The 24,126-nt window shown below is 47.0% G+C and overlaps 1 protein-coding gene across 1 annotated transcript; it reads right to left on the bottom strand.

Moving 5' to 3' along the window:
• Positions 1-17,975: 17,975 nt before the first annotated feature.
• LOC139060985 (uncharacterized) lies at positions 17,976-24,126 on the bottom strand. Its single transcript, XM_070540349.1, has 3 exons — positions 23,903-24,126; positions 21,257-21,513; positions 17,976-18,881 (listed from the first exon to the last, which is right to left on the bottom strand). The coding sequence occupies exons 1-3, from the start codon at positions 24,124-24,126 to the stop codon at positions 18,451-18,453; spliced, it is 912 nt and encodes a 303-aa protein (XP_070396450.1). The 3' UTR covers positions 17,976-18,450.

Here is a 24,126-nt window from a genome sequence, read left to right as displayed (position 1 = left end):
GGGGAGCCTAACAAGTTAACGAAACGACCACGATAGCACCAAGACGTAGGCGGCTGTTTCATGAGCTACATAATACGCATCTCATGACATTCATGTCACTATCTGTCATTTATGTTCGTCATACATTCTTGTGATACTATGCCAATTTTGGTACATACCAAATTAACGAAACGACCACAATAGCTCCAAGACGTAGGCGGCTGTTTCATGACCTACGTGACACGCATCTCATGACATTCATGTCATGATCTATCATTTATGTTCGCAATACACTCTTGTGATACTATGCCAATTTCGGTACATACCAAGTTAACGAAACGACCACAATAGCACCAAGACGTAGGTGGCTGTTTCATGACCTACGTGACACGCATCTCATGACATTCATGTCATGATCTATCATTTATGTTCGCAATACATTCTTCTGATAGTAGGCCAATATCGGTACATACCAAGTTAACGAAACGACCACAATAGCACCAAGACGTAGGCGGCTGTTTCATGACCTACGTGACACGCATCTCATGACATTCATGTCATTATCTATCATTTATGTTCGCAATACACTCTTGTGATACATGCCTATTTCGGTACATACCAAGTTAACGAAACGACCACAATAGCACCAAGACGTAGGCGGCTGTTTCATGACCTACGTGACACGCATCTCATGACATTCATGCCATGATCTATCATTTATGTTCGCAATAGACTCTTGTGGTACTGTGCCAATTTCGGTACATACGAAGTTAACGAAACGACCACAATAGCACCAAGACGTAGGCGGCTGTTTCATGACCTACGTGACACGCATCTCATGACATTCATGTCATGATCTATGTTTTATGTTCGCAATACATTCTTGTGATACTGTGCCAATTTCGGTACATACAAAGTTAACATAACGACCACAATAGCACCAAGACGTTGGCGGCTGTTTCATGACCTACGTGACACGCATCTCATGACATTCATGTCATGACCTTTATTTATGTTCGCAATACATTCTTGTGACACTGTGCCAATATCGGTACATACCAAGTTAACGAAACGACCAGGATAGCACCAAGACGTAGGCGGCTGTTTCATGACCTACGTGACACGCATCTCATGACATTCATGTCATGATCTATCATTTATGTTCGCAATACACTCTTGTGATACTATGCCGATTTCGGTACATACCAAGCTAACAAAACGACCACAATAGCACCAAGAAGTAGGCGGCTGTTTCATGACCTACGTGACACGCATCTCATGACATTCATGTCATGATCTATCATTTATGTTCACAATACACTCTTGTGATACTATGCCAATTTCGGTACATACCAAGTTAACGAAACGACCACAATAGCACCATGACCTAGGCAGCTGTTTCATGACCTACGTGACACGCATCTCATGACATTCATGTCATTATCTATCATTTATGTTCACAATACACTCTTGTGATACTATGCCAATTTCGGTACATACCAAGTTAACGAAACGACCACAATAGCACCAAGACGTAGGCGGCTGTTTCATGACCTACGTGACACGCATCTCATGACATTCATGTCATTATCTATCATTTATGTTCGCAATACACTCTTGTGATACATGCCAATTTCGGTACATACCAAGTTGAAACGACCACAATAGCACCAAGACGAAGGCGGCTGTTTCATGACCTACGTGACACGCATCTCATGACATTCATGTCATTATCTATCATTTATGTTCGCAATACACTCTTGTGATACATGCCAATTTCGGTAGATACCAAGTTAACGAAACGACCACAATAGCACCAAGACGTAGGCGGATGTTTCATGACCTACGTGACACGCATCTCATGACATTCATGTCATGATCTATCATTTATGTTCACAATACACTCTTGTGATACTATGCCAATTTCGGTACATACCAAGTTAACGAAACGACCACAATAGCACCATGACCTAGGCAGCTGTTTCATGACCTACGTGACACGCATCTCATGACATTCATGTCATTATCTATCATTTATGTTCACAATACACTCTTGTGATACTATGCCAATTTCGGTACATACCAAGTTAACGAAACGACCACAATAGCACCAAGACATAGGCGGCTGTTTCATGACCTACGTGACACGCATCTCATGACATTCATGTCATGATCTATCATTTATGTTCGCAATAGACTCTTGTGGTACTGTGCCAATTTCGGTACATACGAAGTTAACGAAACGTCCACAATAGCACCAAGACGTAGGCGGCTGTTTCATGACCTACGTGACACGCATCTCATGACATTCATGTCATGATCTATGATTTATGTTCGCAATACATTCTTGTGATACTGTGCCAATTTCGGTACATACAAAGTTAACACAATAGCACGACCACAATAGCACCAAGACGGCGGCTGTTTCATGACCTACGTGACACGCATCTCATGACATTCATGTCATGACCTTATTTATGTTCGCAATACATTCTTGTGACACTGTGCCAATATCGGTACATACCAAGTTAACGAAACGACCAGGATAGCACCAAGACGTAGGCGGCTGTTTCATGACCTAGTGACACGCATCTCATGACATTCATGTCATGATTTATCATTTATGTTCGCAATACACTCTTGTGATACTATGCCGATTTCGGTACATACCAAGTTAACGAAACGACCACAACAGCACCATGACCTAGGCAGCTGTTTCATGACCTACGTGACACGCATCTCATGAGATTCATGTCATGATCTATCATTTATGTTCGCAATACATTCTTGTGATACTATGCCAATTTCGGTACATACCAAGTTAACGAAACGACCACGAGAGCACCAAGACGTAGGCGGCTGTTTCATGACCTACGTGACACGCATCTCATGACATTCATGTCATGATCTATCATTTATGTTCGCAATAGACTCTTGTGGTACTGTGCCAATTTCGGTACATACAAAGTTAACATAACGACCACAATAGCACCAAGACGTTGGCGGCTGTTTCATGACCTACGTGACACGCATCTCATGACATTCATGTCATGACCTTATTTATGTTCGCAATAAATTCTTGTGACACTGTGCCAATATCGGTACATACCAAGTTAACGAAACGACCAGGATAGCACCAAGACGTAGGCGGCTGTTTCATGACCTACGTGACACGCATCTCATGACATTCATGTCATGATTTATCATTTATGTTCGCAATACACTCTTGTGATACTATGCCGATTTCGGTACATACCAAGCTAACGAAACGACCACAATAGCACCAAGACGTAGGCGGCTGTTTCATGACCTACGTGACACGCATCTCATGACATTCATGTCATGATCTATCATTTATGTTCACAATACACTCTTGTGATACTATGCCAATTTCGGTACATACCAAGTTAACGAAACGACCACAATAGCACCATGACCTAGGCAGCTGTTTCATGACCTACGTGACACGCATCTCATGACATTCATGTCATGATCTATCATTTATGTTCGCAATACATTCTTGTGATACTATGGCAATTTCGGTACATAGCAAGTTAACGAAAAGACCACAATAGCACCAAGACGTAGGCGGCTGTTTCATGACCTACGTGACACGCATCTCATGACATTCATGCCATGATCTATCATTTATGTTCCTTATACATTCTTTGATACTATGCCAATTTTGGTACATACCAAATTAACTAAACGACCACGAGAGCACTAGACGTAGGCGGCTGTTTCATGACCTACATGACACGCATCTCATGAAATTCATGTCATGATCTATCATTTATGTTCCTCATACATGCTTTGATACTATGCCAATTTCGCTACATCCCAAGTCAAAGAAACGACCACGAGAGCACCAAGACGTAGGCGGCTGTTTCATGCCGTACATGACACGCATCTCATGACATTCATGTCATGATCTATCATTTATGTTCCTCATGCATTCTTTGATACTATGCCAATTTTGGTTCATACCAAGTTAACGAAACCATCACGAGAGACTCAAGACGTAGGCGGCTGTTTCATGAGCTATATGACACGCATCTCATGACATTCATGTCATGATCTATCTTTTATGTTCGCCATAGATTCTTGTGATACTATGCCAATGTTGGTACATACCAAGTTAACGAAATGACCACGATAGCCCCAAGACGTAGACGGTTGTTTCATGAGCTACACGACACACATCTCATGAAATTCATGTCATGATCTATCAATCATGTTCCTTGTGATACTATGCCAATTTTGGTACATACCAAGTCAACGAAACGACCACGAGAGCACGAAGACGTAGGCGGCTGTTTCATGAGCTACATGACACGCATCCCATGACATTCATGTCATGATCTATCATTTATGTTCGCCATAGATTCTTGTGATACTATGACAATGTTGGTACATACCAAGTTAACGAAACGACCACGAGAGCACCAAGACGTAAGCGGCTGTTTCATGAGCTACATGACACACATCTCATGACATTCATGTCATGATCTATCTTTTATGTTCGTCATAGATTCTTGTGATACTATGCCAATTTTGGTACATACCAAGTTAACGAAACGACCACGAGAGCACCAAGACGTAGGCGGCTGTTTCATGAGCTGCATGACACGCATCTCATGACATTCATGTCATGATCTCTCTTTTATGTTCGCCATGCATTCTTGTGATACTGTGCCAATTTTGGTACATACCAAGTTAACGAAACGACCACGAGAGCACCAAGACGTAGGCGGCTGTTTCATGAGCTACATGACAGGCATCTCATGACATTCATGTCATGATCTATCATTTATGTTCGCCATAGATTCTTGTGATACTATGCCAATGTTGGTACATACCAAGTTAACGAAACGACCACGAGAGCACCAAGACGTAAGCGGCTGTTTATGAGCTACATGACACACATCTCATGACATTCATGTCATGATCTATCTTTTATGTTCGTCATGGATTCTTGTGATATTATGCCAATTTTGGTACATACCAAGTTAACGAAACGACCACGAGAGCACCAAGACGTAGGCGGCTGTTTCATGAGCTGCATGACACGCATCTCATGACATTCATGTCATGATCTCTCTTTTATGTTCGCCATGCATTCTTGTGATACTATGCCAATTTTGGTACGTACCAAGTTAACGAAACGACCAGGAGAGCACCAAGACGTAGGCGGCCATTTCATAACTTCACGACACGCATATCATGACGTTCATGTCATGATCTGTCATTTACGTTCGTCATACATTCTTGTGATACTATGCCAATTTTGGTACATACCACGACGTAGGTTGTTTCATGACCTACATGACACGCATGTCATAACCTATCGTTTATGTTCGTCATACATTGTCATGCTGAGCCGATTTTGGTTCATACCGAGGCGCAGGCGGCTGTTTCATGACCTACATGAAAAGCATGCCATGACCTATCATTTATGTTCGTCATACGCTCTTGTCATCCTATATGCCAATTTTAGTACCTACCAAGTTAACGGAACAACCGTGAGGACAGCAAGGCGGCTGCTCCATGACCTGCATGATACGCACCTTATGACATTCACGTCATGACCTATCATTTATGTTCGTCATACACTCTTGTTATACCATGCCAATTTTGGTACGTATCAAGTTAACGAAACGACCATGAGAGCACCAAGACGTATAGGTGGCTAGATAAATAGAGAGATATTGTCAAGGTGTCAAATGTTCGCGAAGAAATGCTTCGCATTTAAAAGTCTGGTCTGTGCTTAACAAAAATCCCAAGACCTGCAGGCACCACTTTGAAGATATCGATCCCCGAAATATCCTTGACAGACGGATTGTCGCTAAAGTTGAAATCGTCCCGAACTTCTGGAGGGACGCCTTCTGGGAAAATGTTAGCACGAAATCCGATAAAAGGTAAAGAGAGAGAGAGAGAGAGAGAGAATTCCAGTCTTGCGTAGCACCCTGCCGCAAAGTGAAAGCTGCCTTTCACAAGTGGAACCAGCACGGAAAGTTTGCATCATCGAGACAGCAATTTCATGCACCCTGCTAGTTTGCGCGATCCAAGCTTCACATAAAGCGCAATTTACGCGAATGACGCCATACAGCATCTGTGCGACGAAACGGCAACCTTGCAATTCACTCCGCAGAAAGTTTTGCAAATCTAAATATTCGAAAAATGCAGGCGGACTTGAAACGCGTAATTGAAACGTAAACATATACGTGGATTTCTCAAAGGACTTCTTAAAGGGCCCCTCACCAGGTCCCATAGCAATATTTTTGTTACAGGCTGGACGTTGTTACGTGTCCTCTAGGGAGTGATCTGCCGCAAACTTTTTCAAGTCGGCTCATTATTAGCCGAGATAGAAATATTTCAGTGTCGCGAACCCACGATTTCAGCAGGCGGGCTCCACTGCATAGCGAGACTCCCTCTCCACTCGCCCACTCTAGCCTTCGCAAGCGGAATTCCTTCCCTGCGTTCCCCCATGCCGGACCTCGAGGATCGCGAGACGGATACATCACAGTCCCCGCCGTCATCTTCTTTTTTTGCGCTCGTTTTTTTTTTCCGGCGCTGCGCATTTCCGCTGACGGCGTCGCGCGCGAGCATTTGTCTCGTTCGCGCAGCGCACGATTTTGCGCGCTGTGCACAAGCAAACATGACTAGCGGTATAATTCAGTGCTACACCAATACTGAGGCAGAACAAGCGGATCGCAGAGCATGATCACGCGCTGGAGCACGGTATAGAAAATGGCATAGCTTGGGCACCTACGCACGTGACCGCACGACCGTGGGAACAAGCAGACGAAGCAGAAGTATATCTCTCTTGCTTCGGTGCGAAGTAAAGCAAAAAAACATGCAGACATTCTGTTGGTGGGTTTTATTATTTCTCTAAACTTCACTTTGTCAATTCAAGCAACAGATCGCACAGATAACAGATGGTACCTAGAATAATTCTCGAAGTCACGTGTCACTTCGAGCGACGTCACACTGCGGACTCGAGTACGTGGGCGCAGGGGCGCGACTACGTCACCCTCCGGCTTGGAGCGCGGCGGCCGCGAGAAGGAAAAAGAGCGTTCACTTCGAAATTTTAGATCTTACCGCGGCGCGTAGCGATAAGATCTTGCAGACACGATCGTTATCATGAAATGTATGCTCTGCGCTTGTCAGCTCAGAATAACCAGACCTGGGGTGCGATCTTGTACGCGTTCCAAGATAGAACGGAGGCCGTTCGCTCCACCGAGCCAAATACGATTCGTCAATTTGAACCGTGCCGAACGCCATGACGTCAATTGTGACGTGATATCTGCTGTCAATCATTCCGTGTCGTCTGCTATCAGACGAACGGAACGGAACATGCCGCCTATTTCGTGACGTAAAGAACGAACCGCCTCCGTTCTATTTTGGAACGCGTACAAGATCGCACCCCTGGGGTGCGATCGGAGCTGGTTGTTCGGGGCGTTCGTTCGGTTACCGGCGCGCGCGATTGGCCTACTCCGCACCGACGTCGCCAGCCGCGGGGCGCGGCCACGTTTTTGGTGACGTCAAAATGACGACACGCTCCTGTCAATCATCCTCCCACCGAGCATTTCGTCTGCTAGGCGCCGAACCAGACGGGAGCTGGGAAGTTTGGAGCGATCATACTACTTCGCATGACGCGTCTGGTGGATTGGATTGGATCCAACAGGCGGCTGCGGCAATGGCGCTTCCGTTGGGAACTTTGGTTGTTGCGCTGGCGTTTCTAGAGGAAGGAGGAGAGCGGGTGACGGTGCGAAACGTGTTTGAATAAATGGCAGAAAGTGAATTTCGGCGTCTTTGTTGTTTATCGAAACAAATAATTCGTTGGTTGTACAGAGAAATCGACCCCATCATCGGTGCCAGCGAGTTACTGGAATGTTGTCGCTGCCTCTTGAAAAGTGCGCCACTCTTCCCTTCGTTTTTTTTTCTTCTTGCTGTGCGCGACACCACCTAGGGACGACGCAAACAAACTAACAGTTATAAATTGCAGTAGTCCCACGTACTACTATTTGAAAACGTGTTTGGGCTTGAGCAGAAAAAATACATTTTTTTAGATAAAGATTTCATTCACCTGGAAGACGAGAAACATTTCGTTTTGTAGTGTACTGTCTGCAAGCAGACGACGAACGACGGCAGTAGACATCCGGGGAGGTCACCGCTTCCTGATTGGCGGCTCTCTCCACCCCGCTGTCAGAAATTTTGCATGCTACAACTTTGTGACGTTGCAGCAACTGAACAGAACGCGTATTGAACAAAATAGATCCGATCGCGCACCTGGTGAGGGCCCCTTGAAGAGGAAACCTACACTCTCCAGATGCCGAGGCGCGATATATTTTGATGACAATCTAGTTCCTGAAATTTCGTTATCTAGTCGAATGTGCGTTTCGATTTCATGGGCGAGCCCTGCATTCTCCCTGTAGTAATCCAGCCGAAGGATTAGAACTGCGCTATTTGCCGCAGGCCATTTGTTTAAAGCGAAGCCTTCATAGCTAGCCCTCACGGATTTTCGCGACCGTAGCTAGGTGCTGCTGTCCTGCCCCAAAGCTCATGCGCAGGACAGCAACTAACATCTTTACAACGGTACATCGTCGCCACGCAACGTTTCCTGCTGCCGGTGCGTAAAACTCAGGTCATGGCACGAAGCCATATTTGGCGAAGTTTGTAATCCCGGAGCTCACTAGAACAGCAACGCTTATCTCTAGTGCACCCGCACGCCTATTTCCTCGTTCGGAGACGCCACGCAGGCGGAAGCGGTCTCGCATAACGAGCACTGTGGGACACGCGGATTTCGGTGAAAATTTAAAAAAAAATTATGGGGTTTTACGGTAATATTTTAGATGAAACGCCTTTTCTGCGGATAACCGGGCTTCTTGCAATGCAATCAGGTGAGTGTTGACTGCGGGGTTAATATAAGTCCATAGCAGCGGAACAAATGGAACGGCGATTCCACTGTAGTAATTTTAGCGTACCTATGTTGTGCTAAGGTCGTCAGCAGAAACTACCTTGTCGAGGATTCCATGCTTCGAAAAGATATTTTTTTAGAAATGTATTCTCTTTGTGGTACTTTTTAGCCTTCATATTATTTATTTTATTTTATAGTACCCTCAAGACCGAAATATTACAGAGGAGACTGTGTAAAAAACATAACAAGTAAATAAAAAAATAATTATGGGGTTTTACGTGCCAAAACCAATATTGATTATGTGGCACGCCGTAGTGGAGGACTCCAGAAAATTTGACCACCTGGGGTTCTTTAACGTGCAGCTAAATCTATGTGCACGGGTGTTTTCGCATTTCGCCTCCATCGAAATGCGGCCGCCGTGGCCGGGATTCGATCCCGCGTCCTCGTGCTCAGCAGCCCAACGTATCAAGAATAGGCAAATGAGCGCACGCTTGAATATATGTGCAATCATTACGCTCAATAAATCGATGCTATGCGAAGAATAATCGATTATGCGAATAATCGATAAACGCGGCGGCCGCGAAGAGAAGGAAAAACGGCGATCGGTTTGAAATTTCAGATCTTTCCGCGGCGCGTAGCGATGTAATGCTTTGCCGACACGACCATTATCGCGAAATGTATGCTCTGCGCTTGTCGACTCAAACTGACCAGACCTCGTGACGGGGCCCTTTAGGAGGAAACCTACACTCTCCAGATGCCAAGGCGTGAAATATTTTTGGTGAAAATTCGGGAAAGTTTGTTATCTAGCCGAATGTCCGTTTCGATCTCTCGGGCGAGCCCTGTCTTCTCCTTGTAGTAATCCAGCCGAAGGATCAGGACTGCGCTATTTCTTTCTAGCTTTCTTCGCTAGCCCTCACGGATTTTTGTGACCGTAGCTGCCGCTGTCCTGCCCCAAAGCTCATGCGCAGGATAGCAACTACCATCTATACAACCTTCACAGGTGTTCTCTGGCTGCTGGACCCAGTTTCACCTTGATGTCAGTCCCCCCGAGGGTTCCAGAAATTATATCGTGATCCGAGCCAAGATTTTCCCCCGTGTTACGCCAAGTTACGTCGAGGTTCCCCCGAACTAGCGTCAGGTCAGGAGTGGTGTCTCTGACCGTGCTAGTGCCTGTCCTGGTCGGTACGCCCGGTTCGTTAACCACCTCCATGTCGTGATCCTCTATAGCTTTAACCAATTGGTTTCCTCTTTTGGACGAATGTTTATAACCCCACATCGTGTGGGCGGCGTTGAAATCTCCTAGCACTAAAATCGGTCTTGTTTTTGCTTCTTTAAACTGGGTCAGGCCAACACTACAGACTGGGACCGGTTACGTAGAAGCGCAGACAGTGAAGGCGAGGACGAGGACCAAGACACCAAGACGTATAAGGCGTGGGCCAAAAAGCAACGCGAATTTGTAAAGAAATTTACGCAGAAGATTACTACGACCACGCAAATTCCCTTCGTAGACAGCAGGCTTAGTCACATGTGGGCGGCCAGGCACGGTCTTACTCGAAGCTGGGAAAGGCAAAGACATAACAAGACGCTTCGCAGACGTATACACGCGCTCAACAAGCAAGTGACCGAGTATGCGGAACAACTATGCAGGGAAAACTGGATGAAGATGTGTGACGACCTGCAAGGCACACTGTCTACGAAGAAGACTTGGAAGCTGTTGCCGCACCTCATAGATCCGTTAAAAAGCAAGAGCGCATGCGCTCGAGACCTCACAAGAACGATCAACAGCTACGACGGGGACGGGGAGAAGCTCATTCGTGAACTCACAAGTAAATACCTCAAGACCGAGAAGAGCGGTAACCCGACTCAGGAGTATGAAGGCGATAGCAACGTCGAGATGGACGAAGCCTTCACCGAACTGGAGCTGGTTGCGGCCATCGATGAAAGTAATCAAGGCAGCGCACCGGGAATTGACGGCGTTACATACAAGATGCTAAAAAATATGTGCGACAAAAGCCGAGCTGAACTGCTAAACCTCGTCAACGCGTCCTGGGAGATGGGTTCGTTACCAAAAGAATGGAAAGAAGCGGAGGTGCACTTCATCCCCAAGCGGGGGAAACCACCCCACGTCGACAATCTACGACCCATCTCCCTCACGTCGTGTGTAGGGAAGGTGGTCGAGCGTCTGGTGTTCAAGAGGCTACAGAGACATTTGGATGTCACTGATCAGATGCCACCGACCATGTACGGATTCCGGAGGCACCTGAGCACGCAAGACGTCTTGGTGCAAATACACGAGCTGGTCATCAAGCAAGCGAAGACCCCTACGCCAAGAGCTATCCTGGCGCTCGATCTCAAGGGGGCCTTCGATAACGTCACACACGAAAGTATTCTCCGTAACCTGCACCAAACGGGATGCGGAAAGCGAACATTCAAATACGTGCAGGATTTCTGAAGCAATAGAACCGCAACAATCAAAATTGGAGAGGAGAAGTCGAAACCGATAGCCCTGGGATACAGAGGCACCCCGCAAGGATCGGTTCTTTCGCCGCTTCTCTTCAACCTGGCACTCCTCCCTCTCCCGACTTTGCTTCAAGATATAGAGGGGATAGATCACGCTCTCTATGCAGACGATATCACTGTATGGACGTCGAGGGCAGGGTCGGAAAGTTGAATGGAGGAGACCCTTCATAGAGTGGCGAAGACTGTGCACGAGTTCGCTAAATCGTGCGACCTCAGTTGCTCGCCACAGAAGTCAGAGTTACTCGTCATCAAGCCAAGAAGAAAGAAAGGAGACCAAGAGAATGTACGCATCACCATCGACGGGGTGACCATAACACCAACCACGCAAGCACGTATCCTGGGTGTCATCTTCCAGAACAATGGCAAGGCCGGGGCGTCGATCGACAAAATCAAAGTTTCAACGGAACAAATTTCGAACATGATCAGAAGAGTCACGAACAGACAAAGGGGATTGAAGGAGGATGATGTACTGACGCTCGTCCAGGCCTTCTTGACGTCGCGCATCGTTTACGCAGCGCCGTACCTCAAGTTACTGAAAAAAGACAGGGACCAGTTGAACGTCATTATACGAAAGGCAACCAATATGGCGCTGGGCATTCCGAAGCATTCTTCGACCGACAAGCTTCTCGGCATGGCCGAGCACAACGTCGTCGAAGAGTTAATAGAAACTCATCTGTCTAATCAAAGAGTTCGACTCAGTCAGACGTCGGCGGGACGTCGCGTTCTTGCCAAGTTGGGCTGGCAAGAGGCAGAGCGGCAGGAAACGGGGCCGTTACCCAGGTTGTGGGCGCATAAAATCCACAGTAAGCCACTACCTATAAACATGAGGTCGCGTCGTAAAGACGGCCGCAGAGCGGCTCGTATAGTGGCCTTGACGGAGACTTTGGGTCAAGTAGTAGAAGAGGAAGAGGGGGTCACTCTTCACAGACGCTTCCTTACCCAAGTTTTCATCGAAAGCAACGCTGGCAGTTACGACGCCCGATGTGCCCGTAACCTGCGCCTCCATCAAGACGTCTTTTCCAGAGGTGGCAGAAGATCGAGGCCGCGATAGCGCTAGCACTCGCGCAGCCCAAGGTGGGAAGAATTGTCAGCGACTCGCAAAAGGCGTATAACAACTACAGAAAGGGATGGGTGTCTCTTGCGGCACTAGATATTCTCAGAAGTAAACGCGACGTATCTGAAAGGAAAGTTGAGTTAATATGGACACCGGCTCACTCTGGGCTGGAGGGCAACGAACTTGCCCACCAATTCGCCCGAGAGATGGAACACCGGGTTGAGGAAGGTGAGCCACAGTCCATATTTAGTTACAGAGAAATTACGAACCATTATAAGACGGAGAGGCGCCGTTACCCCGATCCTCACAAATCGCTTAGCAGAGAACAGCAAGCGATCTACAGGCAAATACAGGCAGGATCCTTCCCGCACCCTTACCTTCAAAACAAGATGTACCCGGAAAGGTACGAGGAGGATTGTAACTTCTGCAAAGCTCAGTTAGGCACGCTCCAACACGTCATTGGAGTATGCGGTTTCATCAAGGCGATCCCCCCATCTCTTACCTACCCCGCTACCCTACCCCATCCCTCATCCACCCTTACCGAGCGATGGGAGACCTTGCTAACCAGCACCGCCCTGGAAGACCAGCTCGTCCGGATCTCCAGGGGCCAGGCGGCTAGGGAAGTATATGAGTCCCGTGAAGAGGGAACCACTCCCATCGACGGCGTCTAAGATGTCGAGCTCGGCTCAGTAAAGTTGTTTCTCTCTCTCTCTGGCTGCTGGCCTCGTTTTATACATATATAAACTCAAAGATAAAATAAATGATACCTAAATGGTCTCGCTGCAAGAAGCGTACGTCACCAAGAGCACAATTCCTTCAACAAAGCGCTCGGTCGTATGATAATTGTGAGGTACTTAAAGCAGCTTTTCGGTAAGTCGATCGGTCAGTAAGTCAGGAGTGGCCCCTCGGATTCCTTTACTAAAGCTAGTAGCATATTTAAGATAGTTCAAGCGCTTTTCGGTGAGTCAGTCGATCAGTCGGTCGGGTGCGGTCCCTCGGATCCCCTTATTTAAAGTGATTAACATCGCCGGCAATCTCCGGATGGTTCGAGAGCTTTCCGGCGTCTATCTATCTGACTGCCTATCTGCCTATCTGTCAGTCTAGGTCTCGGACCGTTTTCCAGTTTATTTGGGTCTCTGCGCAGTGGTCATGGTCTGATGGGTAGATGGATAGATCATAAGGCTGCTGCGCTCAGGGAACTGCGTTCGAAACCAACCACTGGACAAATATGGGTCACTCATTACGGGACAATGGGTATCTGCTGCTCATCAATGAACTGCCGCGATTAGAACAGTGACCGTCAACAACCCGCACCCACTCGCCCCAGTGCGCGAGAATGAAAGCACAGACGAGGGCGCCCCGGTTAGCACTGGTGCGCAGTTTCTCAAGAATGCCACAAGTTGCGATTGTCATCGCCGTTGTGATTGTGAATAATAACTAGCATGAATCCCAACTAGCCTTGAGCTAGTGATCCAGATGTCTTATACAGCATTTCCTGCGTATTTTTCCTATTTTGAATAAGCTTGAAACATTTAGTAAGCATGGCGCCAAAAGGCATTGCCGCTATCTGGCGTGTTCAACGAGCGTTTTTCGGCACTGCGACTGCGCAAGCGGGACCTCCGAGACCACATCGGTCGAACTCCAAGGTCGGGGCACAAATTCGTACAGCACCACTGCGTGGCCTCCGAGATCATCGAGGCAGAGACGTACGTCATGTGATTTCGAAAGCCGCGCTCACTGCTATGGAATCAGAGACAGAATACTGAAACCTAACTGTGCAAATAAACTCCCGGAGATTGGCTAAGTGAGAAGTTGTTTCGCTACAACGTGCAGCCGATCGGATGCGAAAAAGAATTCGTACGTGCATATCTCGTGCTAAATGTTAAACTTTCTTAGAATATTTCCGCTCCCTTCAGGTGAGATAAAACGAGATACCGATGATCTACATAGCTTTTCTGCATCTAAGCGCTTAATTATGCAGTAGGAGACATTCAACGTTCGTTGTTTTACCGCATGCTCTGCATTAAGATTAAGCAACCAAGGTGTCTTAATGCGTCCGCTACTGGCGCAGGCAACGGTGAAAATAGGCGCTGTTAGAAAGCTGGGTCACGTACGGATTTCCATCTACATTGCCAGAAAGTGCGTGATGACCAGGAGCACGCATGTTTACTTATGGCTAATATGAAAAAAAACACTTGAAAAAATAGTTGTGGTTACCACATGCCGTTTACCGTGCGTAGTGTGAAGTACGACGTAAAACACACGATTTACATAAGTTTTACTCACATTACTTTATTGGCGCAAATACGGCAATACGACCTCCCCGCCTACCCTCCCCCCACCCCGCTGAGGATGGCAGGCCTCGTCCTTATATGAAGTCGTACTTAAAGCGGGAAATTAACCGTGAAAGACAAAAGTAAAAGAAAAAGATCATAATGAAATTTCGGCGCTAAGCTCTATATTGCGCACACACATGGCTGCTGCTAAAGCAAATTACCATGACGTGACATTACCTAATTTTATGAAGCACGATCTGCACCGTTCTTGGCGCCATTTGTCGCATAATAACGAAGGTCCAAGTGTCATTGTCGCTAATGACGAACTTGTGTCGGACAACTCGCGTATGGCAGTACGCTTTAATGAAATTTTTAATCTGTCTTTACTGACATTTCTGCAGGTGGTCTTTCTCCCCTCTCACTAGAATCCCCGTACACATCACCAATGCCTAATATTCAAGTTTCGCATGAAGGCATTGTAGCTCTTTTGCTTAAAAATTAACGATAAGAAATCTGCAGCTCCAGACGGCATACCAAATGCCTTTGTGCGCAGATATGCGGAATGGGTAGCTCACTATCTAGAGATTATTTTTATTTCTTCGCTAAAACAAAAACGGGTCCCAGATGACTGGCTAGTCGCAAAAGTGGTTCCGGTTCCCAAGTCTGGTGAAAGGCAACATATTGGAAACTATCGGCCAATTTCACTCACGTGTGTATGCTGCGAACTACTTGAACACATAGTTTCAAAGTCAATCTACGCCTACCTTGAAGACAAGAAAGCTTTTTTTTCCCAACCAGCACGGATTTCGACAGCATATTTCGACTGCCACACAGTTGATAGAAAGAGATTTTTCAGCTTCCTTGAATAATAGAAAGCAGGTCGACGCTATATTTCTAGATTACTCGAAGGTTTTCGATCTGGTCGTACATAACGAATTAATTAAAAACTGATGGAAATGAACATAAATTATGATGTTATGTGGATCCGCTCATATCTTACAGATCGGACACAATACGGCGAAAACATGGTAACACATCTAACCAAATAAATATAACATCAGACGTTTCACAGGGATCCGTTTTAGGACACTTTTTTTTCTAGTTTACATAAATGACATTGCTCATCCCATAAGTAACGATATAACCATCCGGTTATGTGCAGGCGACTGTTTATTATATAATGAAATCAATAACCAAAACAATCAGGCGTCAATTAGTCAAGCCCTTAAAGCTGTAGAAGTCTGGGCCGCAAAAAGTAAAATGAAAATGAACGAATCTAAATCAGTCATGATCAGAGTTACAAACAAAACAAAGCATGTTATTGAGTAATTATGAGATGAACTCAACAATTCTAACTGAAGCTGAAGCGACAAAATACCTAGGTTTAACAATTTCGAAAGACTTAATTCAGAAATCACACGCAGACACAATTTGTGGAGCTGCAGAAAAAATAGTTATGTTTCCTTCGCTGAAAATTAAAGCTAGCAACCACACCCGTCAAACAACTTGCATATTTAACGCATTAGACCGACGTTAGGGTATGCCAGTGTCATTTGGGATCCGTTTCAATCACGATTAAAGGGAAGCTGAAAGCTTTTCCAGAAAAAATTAGTGAAGAGCAGTACGTCGTGGTTTTCAACCCTCTGAATTCGAATATCGAATTGAAATTGAGCGAAAGAAAGCGCAAACATATTTTATTTCGACGAAAAGTGCAGCAGCAGACACGCCCAGCTCGCGCGCCTCGTTTTCGCCTGTGATTGGTCGGACACCTCATGACGTCAACAATGGTGTTCGTACGGACCGACTGCTGCCGCTACACGCGAAGCACGGTTCAAGGTAGTTTGGTGCTGTTTTGTTGTTCTGTTGTTCTTGAGCGCTTGAAGTTGTTTCGCTTCACAGCAGCCTCCCACTTAGCTGAAAGCTTCTTGTCTTGCAGGAACTAATGGAACATCGAAACATCGTCGCGGCCGCTGGTGTTCGTGCAAGCGTAGGCTGCACAGAACGCCGGCATGATCGGCCTACAAGTTCAACTGAGGCTGCGCACGTCAACTACCACTCCTATATACACACAAACAAAGGAATGTAGGGTCGAGCGAAGCAGATTAGGACGGCACGCACGCAGAAATATGCGCGGTCAGGCACGGTCGCGGAGACTGCGAAGGAGCGGAACAGCAGTGTTGACGTCACTACACCGCGGTTTCCGGTCTCCACTCGCATCGTCAGCGTCAGCAGCAACGCGCGGCGCTCGACGGGGGGCGGAGCTACAGCGAAATTTTAACCGACGATTGCGTAGCTCCTAAATGAAAAATCCCCTCCAAAATTTTACCTTCATGGTTTATAAGGTTCCCGCATCCGTATATGAGCGTCTTATTGAATACGACAGACTCTTCAGCTTCCTTTTAATAAACCGCATTGAGAAGATACGGAGAAAGTCTGCGAGGTTCATTCTTTCCTAGTATTATCGTGCTGACTCTGTTTCCGAAATGCTTCGGTTGTTTGATTTGCCGCCACTGGCTCAACGGCTGAAGTTGGCTAAACTTTGATTTCTTTTTTTTTGTTATCGAAAGTCCACTTCAATATTGAAACCACACCCTATCTTGCTCCCAGGTAAGCTAGAAACGTCAGGTCCAGCCATCATTGCATGTTCTCAATTCCAAAAGCATATCTGCACATGTACGCTTATTCATTTTTTTTTCCGCGAACGATTAAGGAATGGAATAGTTTGCCGGCGCCTGTTTTGCAGTCGAGTAGCATTAAAATCTGAGGAACGCGTTAAAAACCTTTTATGACATTAAATCTTAGTGGTGTCGTGCAAACGTCACACTGTTCTAGAACTACATACAATAGTCTTTCTTTTATGCTGCTTCCGATATCACTGTCACAACGTTACAGACATGTATTTCTTAGCCAAAATATTGTATTTGTATTTGGTTATTAATGTTTTGCATTGTATTTCCAACACTCACTGCTTCATGTCCTATGTAAGTTTGTAAGGCGTTTGCATTTTTTACGCTATGTACAAACTTGCTGTAACTACTCAGTTACGGCCAAGACGGCCAACAGTATTTGAAGGTAAATAATATATAGATATGAGCCAGTGATGCGCATGCGTCAACTAAGACAACGATGGCGACGTGATTGCGCGAAGCGCCCGCCTGGCGGTGATCTACAAAATTTGTTAAGACATCTAAGAAATATGTGCATCATAAAGAAAAACTTGTGTGAGGGATTGGGTGCGTAATGCCTTCTGACACGCAACGTTAGAAGAAGCGAATCATGCTCGAAAACAGCGCCAACGCCGCGGAACTTTCATGCGATGTTCAATCATATTGTCACGAAGAAACAAACAGGAGAGCAAACACACTGGGCAGAAAAGCCAGCTGTTTAGCACATCACGTGTTCTGATCGACATGGCGGAAACGTTTGGGAAACGATTCTTCCATGTTTTCCGGAATACGAAGCTGTTGCCAGAAAATGGGCCCAAGACGAAAAGGTTTGTTCGTTTTTGACAGCGTAGAGGATGGCGTCCGCATCACATACTCCCCTCACAGCCTTCGAGATGGCTTTCCTTGTAAACCGATCTCGAACGCCATGCATTACAATACTGTAGGCCATGGAAGGAACCGGTAACGTCATAACAGCCATTCCTAGAACAACGCCCATGCAGCGAGACAAGATGATTCGCCATCCAAAGGCGGCCATTACTCGAAGGCAACGGCGACATACAGGCAGTCGTCATGGACGAGACCATTCTTCTCGACCTGCTTCCAGCTGACCTTCTCCGACTGTATCCACTTCGGCGCGACGTCAGCCATAGGCCTCTTCAAGGACTCCGCGTCCTTTTCCGGGCATACATTCACCGGAACTCTGATGTCGCTGCCTTCTTTCTTGGCGTGGGCGATGCTCAGCGTGACCCGCTTGGCGAACGGCCATTCTACCACGTCGTCCTTGTCGCCGGCGCAGAGGGCGAAGAGCAGGAAGACGCCGGAAAGCCTGCCCCACGACCTGTCGAACTTGCACGCCAAGTTGAAGGTGTACCCGTCCAGCGTGTGAGGCTGCCCGAGTCTTAGCGTCGGCTCGTCGGCCTCGCGCATGGACGTGACGCCCACGAACTTGCAGATCGTCGCCGTGCCTGCGGAGAAACCAAAGACAACTTTCGTAAAAGAAAAAAACAACTAAATAACGATTACTTCGCAAGTGTCGGCAAATCCGAGCAACTGAAACATCGAAGTCGCGCCCTTGGGAAAGCCCTGTTGTCACTGCCCGTTATCTACTGGAGACTTTACAAGTGCTTCGCTACACACTGAACTAGTTTACATCCTTGAGAGGAACAGAAGAGTGTAAATTGGTCCATAACTCCCACCCTTACACCCAAAAAGGGCTAAGGGTGTGAGTTAGAGACCAAGTTACACCCTTGATTACTCTGAACAGGGTATATTAGTTTACAGTGTGTCTGGGCTTTTAAAAAATGGCCAGGCTTAGCTTGGTTAAGCCAAGAATGCGTTGCATATTGCGCGAGTTGGCGCCCAGCTTTTCCTCCGGCTGTCGTGACGTCACGTCACGTGGTTGCGCTAAACGTCAATGGTGGCTGCCCGGCCGCGCCCAAGGGCTGAACTGAGTGATTGCAATATGCAACGCACAAAAATAGAAGCAACTTAATAACAAACATAGCAAACTTAAAAGAGAATATAGACCCACATATGAGACGCGCAGCAATGAACAATGGCTCATACCCTCAATGGTGGCTGCGCGGCCGCGCCCAAGGGCTGAACTGAGTGATTGCAATATGCAACGCATAATAGCAAATACTTCGCAAGTGTGCAAATCCGAGCAACTGAAACGTCGAAGTCGCGCCCTTGGGAAAGTCATGTTGTCACTGCACGTAATCTACTCGAGACTTTGCAAACGCTTCACTATACACTGTGAACTAATTTACATCCTTGAGAGGAACATAATAGTGTAAATTGGTCCATAACTCACACCCCTACAAAACCTGCAACAAAAAAATTTAGACCTGCAAAGAATAGTGAAATGGTGTAACGACTGGCAGATGGAGTTAAACATTAAAAAGTCTGTGTTCATGTCAGTAACCAGAAAGAAAAACGTTCTTGATTACAATTATCAAATCAACGGTTATATGCTTGAAAGAGCCGATCAGTATAAATACCTAGGCATGACATTTACATCAGATCTACGATGGAATACCCACACCGAAATTGTCATTTCCAAAGCTTTTAAAACACTATGGTACCTGCGACACACTATGCACAGTTCTACTGCGGATGTAAAGTGCCTCGCTTACAAAACCCTAGTCAGACCGATAATCGAATATGCTAAAGTAATATGGGATCCTCATACAGCAACTAATCGTCACAAGCTTGATAGGATTCAGCGACTCGCTGTAAGGTTTATCTTTAATAAATGCCGCCGGAACCATTCTTCAACAGAACTCTGCCAACAAGCCCAACTACCTATGCTAGAAACCAGAACCAGATATGAAAGACTAAAAACTATTTACCTCATTATCAATTATTATCTTAAAATAAATAAATCAGATTACTTTGAGATCAAAACTAATGAAACATTAAGGCATCGTCATAGTAAGTTTATCCCATTACTGACTATAAAAAAATAATTGTTTCAAGTTTAGTTATTTTCCCCGAACTTGTAGAGACTGGAACTCTCTTCCAGATTCTGCTGTTCGGTCGACATCATTAGCTGAATTCCTACGCCACTTAGATAATTTCATCTATGGCACTAGCATAGGGCGATGAGATCAGATTGCTGCTGTATAAGATTGCTGTTCTGATTTCTGAGTGATGCATTTTTGTTTTTGTTTATGAGTGCATTTCACGAGAAGATCTTTTTTTTCCTTTAATGTATAACTATGGTTTTCAATATGTTCTGTACTACTTATTTTGCTGTTCAGTTCCGTTTTTTCCACTCCTGTTATAGCCCCTCAATGAGGCTGATAGTATTATTAAATGAAATGAAATGAAAAAGGGCTAAGGGTGTGAGTTACAGACCAAGTTACACCCTTAATTACTCTGAACAGGGTATATTAGTTTACAGTGTGTCTGGGCTTTTAAAAAGAATGTACACCCTTTGACGCCTGTCTTGTCTCACAACAACAGCATGGGCTCAATAACATGCAGACCGGTGACATGATCCTTTCCACCATCCGTACCAACAACCATCCAAGGTTTCAAAAAGAGCATGTCTCAACTGGAGGCCCGAAGTGGCCTCCTGGACCAGGCGGAGAAGGTAGCCAGTATCACTGGTGTTTCGGAATAAGGACCCACCCACACGCTCCCTCCGACCCTACGCCTTCCCTTATTCCCCCTTTTCCCCATCGCTTGATTAATCAATGAAGTTTTTTTTTCCATCCATCCATCTCAACTGCGCTAGTAGCGAGACGGTGGCCAAGTTATCTGTCAGGGCAGGCTAGATGTGTGGCAAAGCCCACTTACGGAACTCTTCATATCATCGTCCACTGAATGCACCAACCTGTCTCGCTATCGCACCAGCTGTGACGTTGCGAGGTCCGGTCCTTCTGTTCGTCTTCGCCCTGAGGGTCGAGGAACTCGAGGAAGTTGGCAAGCGAGTTGGCCCTGCGCCGAAGCGCGGAAATCTTGGCGTCGCCGGCGGGATCGTGGAGCGACGCCTTGTTCAGCCCAGCCTGAAGGTCCCTGAGCGCCGACGCCAGGCGCATTACGTCTTCGGCGTTGAAGCTCACCCTGCCGTCGCACGACACGCCGCTGCTGCTGGTGGTATGTTTGGAAAGACGGATGGGTGTTAAAGGGGGGTAACGACATGATATTTTCGACTATTAATTCTTAGTGTTAGCAGAAAGTATTGGACCTCAAAAACCCTAAGAAATAAACAGCAGCAACCCGCGGAGTACCGTGAATAATTTAATGTAATAGATTTTCTACAGTTGGTTTCGGTTTATTTTCGCGGGAGGTTACTGTGTCGTAACGTCCCGACAAGGTATGCGGTGAGACGGTGACCGCGTGCTGTCACGATACAGTGCGTGGTCACGTGCGAGGAGGACACTGCAATGTTTTGACGTTCACTCCGGCTCGCTCGGCTGTCTGGCAGCTACATCGGTCCTTACAACGAGCAGCAGCGTATACAAGGTGACCGAGCGAGTTGGTCGCGAGTGTCAAAACGTCGCAATGTCCTGCTACCACGTGCCCACCTACGGTACCGTTCTGTCGTATGTGATCCTTTGGTCTTCGTCTTAAGCGCGTTTTTGTGAAAACTGTCAAGATGAACCAACTCTCCCAAACCAAGGTATTGCCTCTTGTACAGCTTCCCTGTCTTTGATGCGTCACTTCCTTAGATTGACATATATCTGCGAAGGATTGCATTTTTTTCCCCTTCGAGCACTATTTTTTTATGAGCCTGCGATAGTTGAATTAAATGACTACCGGTGGTTAGCCCAGAAAGTCATCACAGGAATCATTGACTAATTAATCCAACTACATCAGTTACCTTTTCAATTACAAACCTATACGGCGCGTGTACACACTGGAAAATCTCTGGTAATCGCCACAAAATTTTACAACACTTTAAAAACATACCTGCCGTCGAACTGCTTTGTTCTCCTCCTTACGCAAGTTCACGCGGAACCGCGAAGCACAGCTCGCTGTCCAAGCCCCCTGTGGCGTAAATCGTGGGTGGCGTAAAATGAAGATTCGCTATTCTTGCGACAAAAAGCGGTCCGTATCGCTCCTGCTGCTTGAGTGATCTATGCGTTCAATCGGAAGCTGCGCAAAGTGCTCAAAGTGCCAATCGGAACCAAGGTTGGTATTCTGTAAGTGCACACCTAGTGGAGACGGGTCCACTTTGTCCGCTGCTGAAGCTTGTGGGGATGCGTGACTCTCACGCGTCCCCTGATGTTTTTCCCGCATAGCGCGTCTCCTGTAATTCGGCTTCGCCGCGTGGCCTGCATGATGCCCGCGGCGGTGGATTAGTTGGGGCGCAGTGCGAGAGATGGCGCGAGCGTTGTGCTGCTAACGCCGCCTCACGGCAGGGTTACTTGGGAGCGCAGGGGAGAACAGGCTGTCTCTTTCCCAGCGGGTCGGGGAACAGCGTGGACGTCCCCCGCGCGCGCGCCGACCCATGTTTCTGCGAGACCGCCTCGCGTGGCCGCCTTCGAACGCGCCACCATTCGCGTGACCGACCGTACACGCGAACGACCAGGCGTTGGGATCCAGCATGGGGCGAACATATTCGCTCGCTATCCGGTCGCGGTGAGTCGGACTTCCTAGATTTGTCGCGCGCCCATCGGCTTGTTTTGTGGATAGCAACTCGGCTAGCAGGCATTGATCTATGAAAGGTGCAATAAATGCCCTTGTGGCTCTTTGCACTACTGTGTTGTCGTTCCTGTGTCCCAAGAGCACGGAGGAGAACCCCGCAAGCTCTGATTGGCTGGCACCGAGTACCAGCGAGAAAGAAACAGGCGCCGAGAGTGAGCGCATCCTACAGATAGCAAGCCTGCACGCTCTTCTGTATGGCATCATGCTACTGGGACACCCAAAATTTCCATTGCCAAGCCCGGCGTGACGAAAGCGGTGACGTCAAAATCACTACGGCTTACTGAGGAGCATCCCCGTTAGGCTCTATGACAGTCGGGTAAAGAAGCATGACGTCACAGATTGAAGTGCACCGGCCCTGTGGTATCTAGGAGGCGTTGCCACAGCCGGTTTCCTCATCGCTAGTTGAACTCCAGCCAATCAGCGGCTGCCGAAACGGAGAGTCCACTATATGTGGAAATTTACAGAATACTCCCTCCAGACGGAGGGATGTGAGACTTTAGCTTTCATTTTGCCCTACCAGTCTACGCCACAGGGGGGCCTGTATACAGCGAGCTGCGCTTCCTGGTACCACGTGCATTAATCAGACAGATTTAACGAATGATGATGATGATGATGATGATGATGCTGACGTAGACAGTAAGCGTTACGTTTTGGGCGAGTTGGTTGTACATGATTTTTTTAGAGACTTATGCGCGCACAACGACAGGACGTCGAACGAAGAAGGGACACACACCATGTGTGTGTCCCTTCTTCGTTAAACGTCCTGTCTTTGTGCGCGCATAAGTCTCTAAAAGAATCACGTAAACCATAAGCCCGCCCCATTGTATACCTCCAGTCATCGCCTCCCACGCATCCGACGTAATGCTCGAAGACGTCCTTGCGGGCGACCTCGTCCGCACACTTGGCGCACTGCACGCGACCGTGGAGGCAGTCCACCATGAAGTGCTGCTCGAGCTCCTCCAGCTTCCCGGCGAAGTCGCACCCTTCGCCGTCTCCGGCATAGTTGAAGCAGAACACCCGGCGCTCGCCGAGGTCGCGCCGCGGGAAGGGCAT

Source organism: Dermacentor albipictus, chromosome 6, assembly GCF_038994185.2.
Source record: "Dermacentor albipictus isolate Rhodes 1998 colony chromosome 6, USDA_Dalb.pri_finalv2, whole genome shotgun sequence".
In the NCBI taxonomy this organism is placed as follows: domain Eukaryota; kingdom Metazoa; phylum Arthropoda; class Arachnida; order Ixodida; family Ixodidae; genus Dermacentor; species Dermacentor albipictus.
This window is presented reverse-complemented; position numbering and strand designations above follow the sequence as displayed.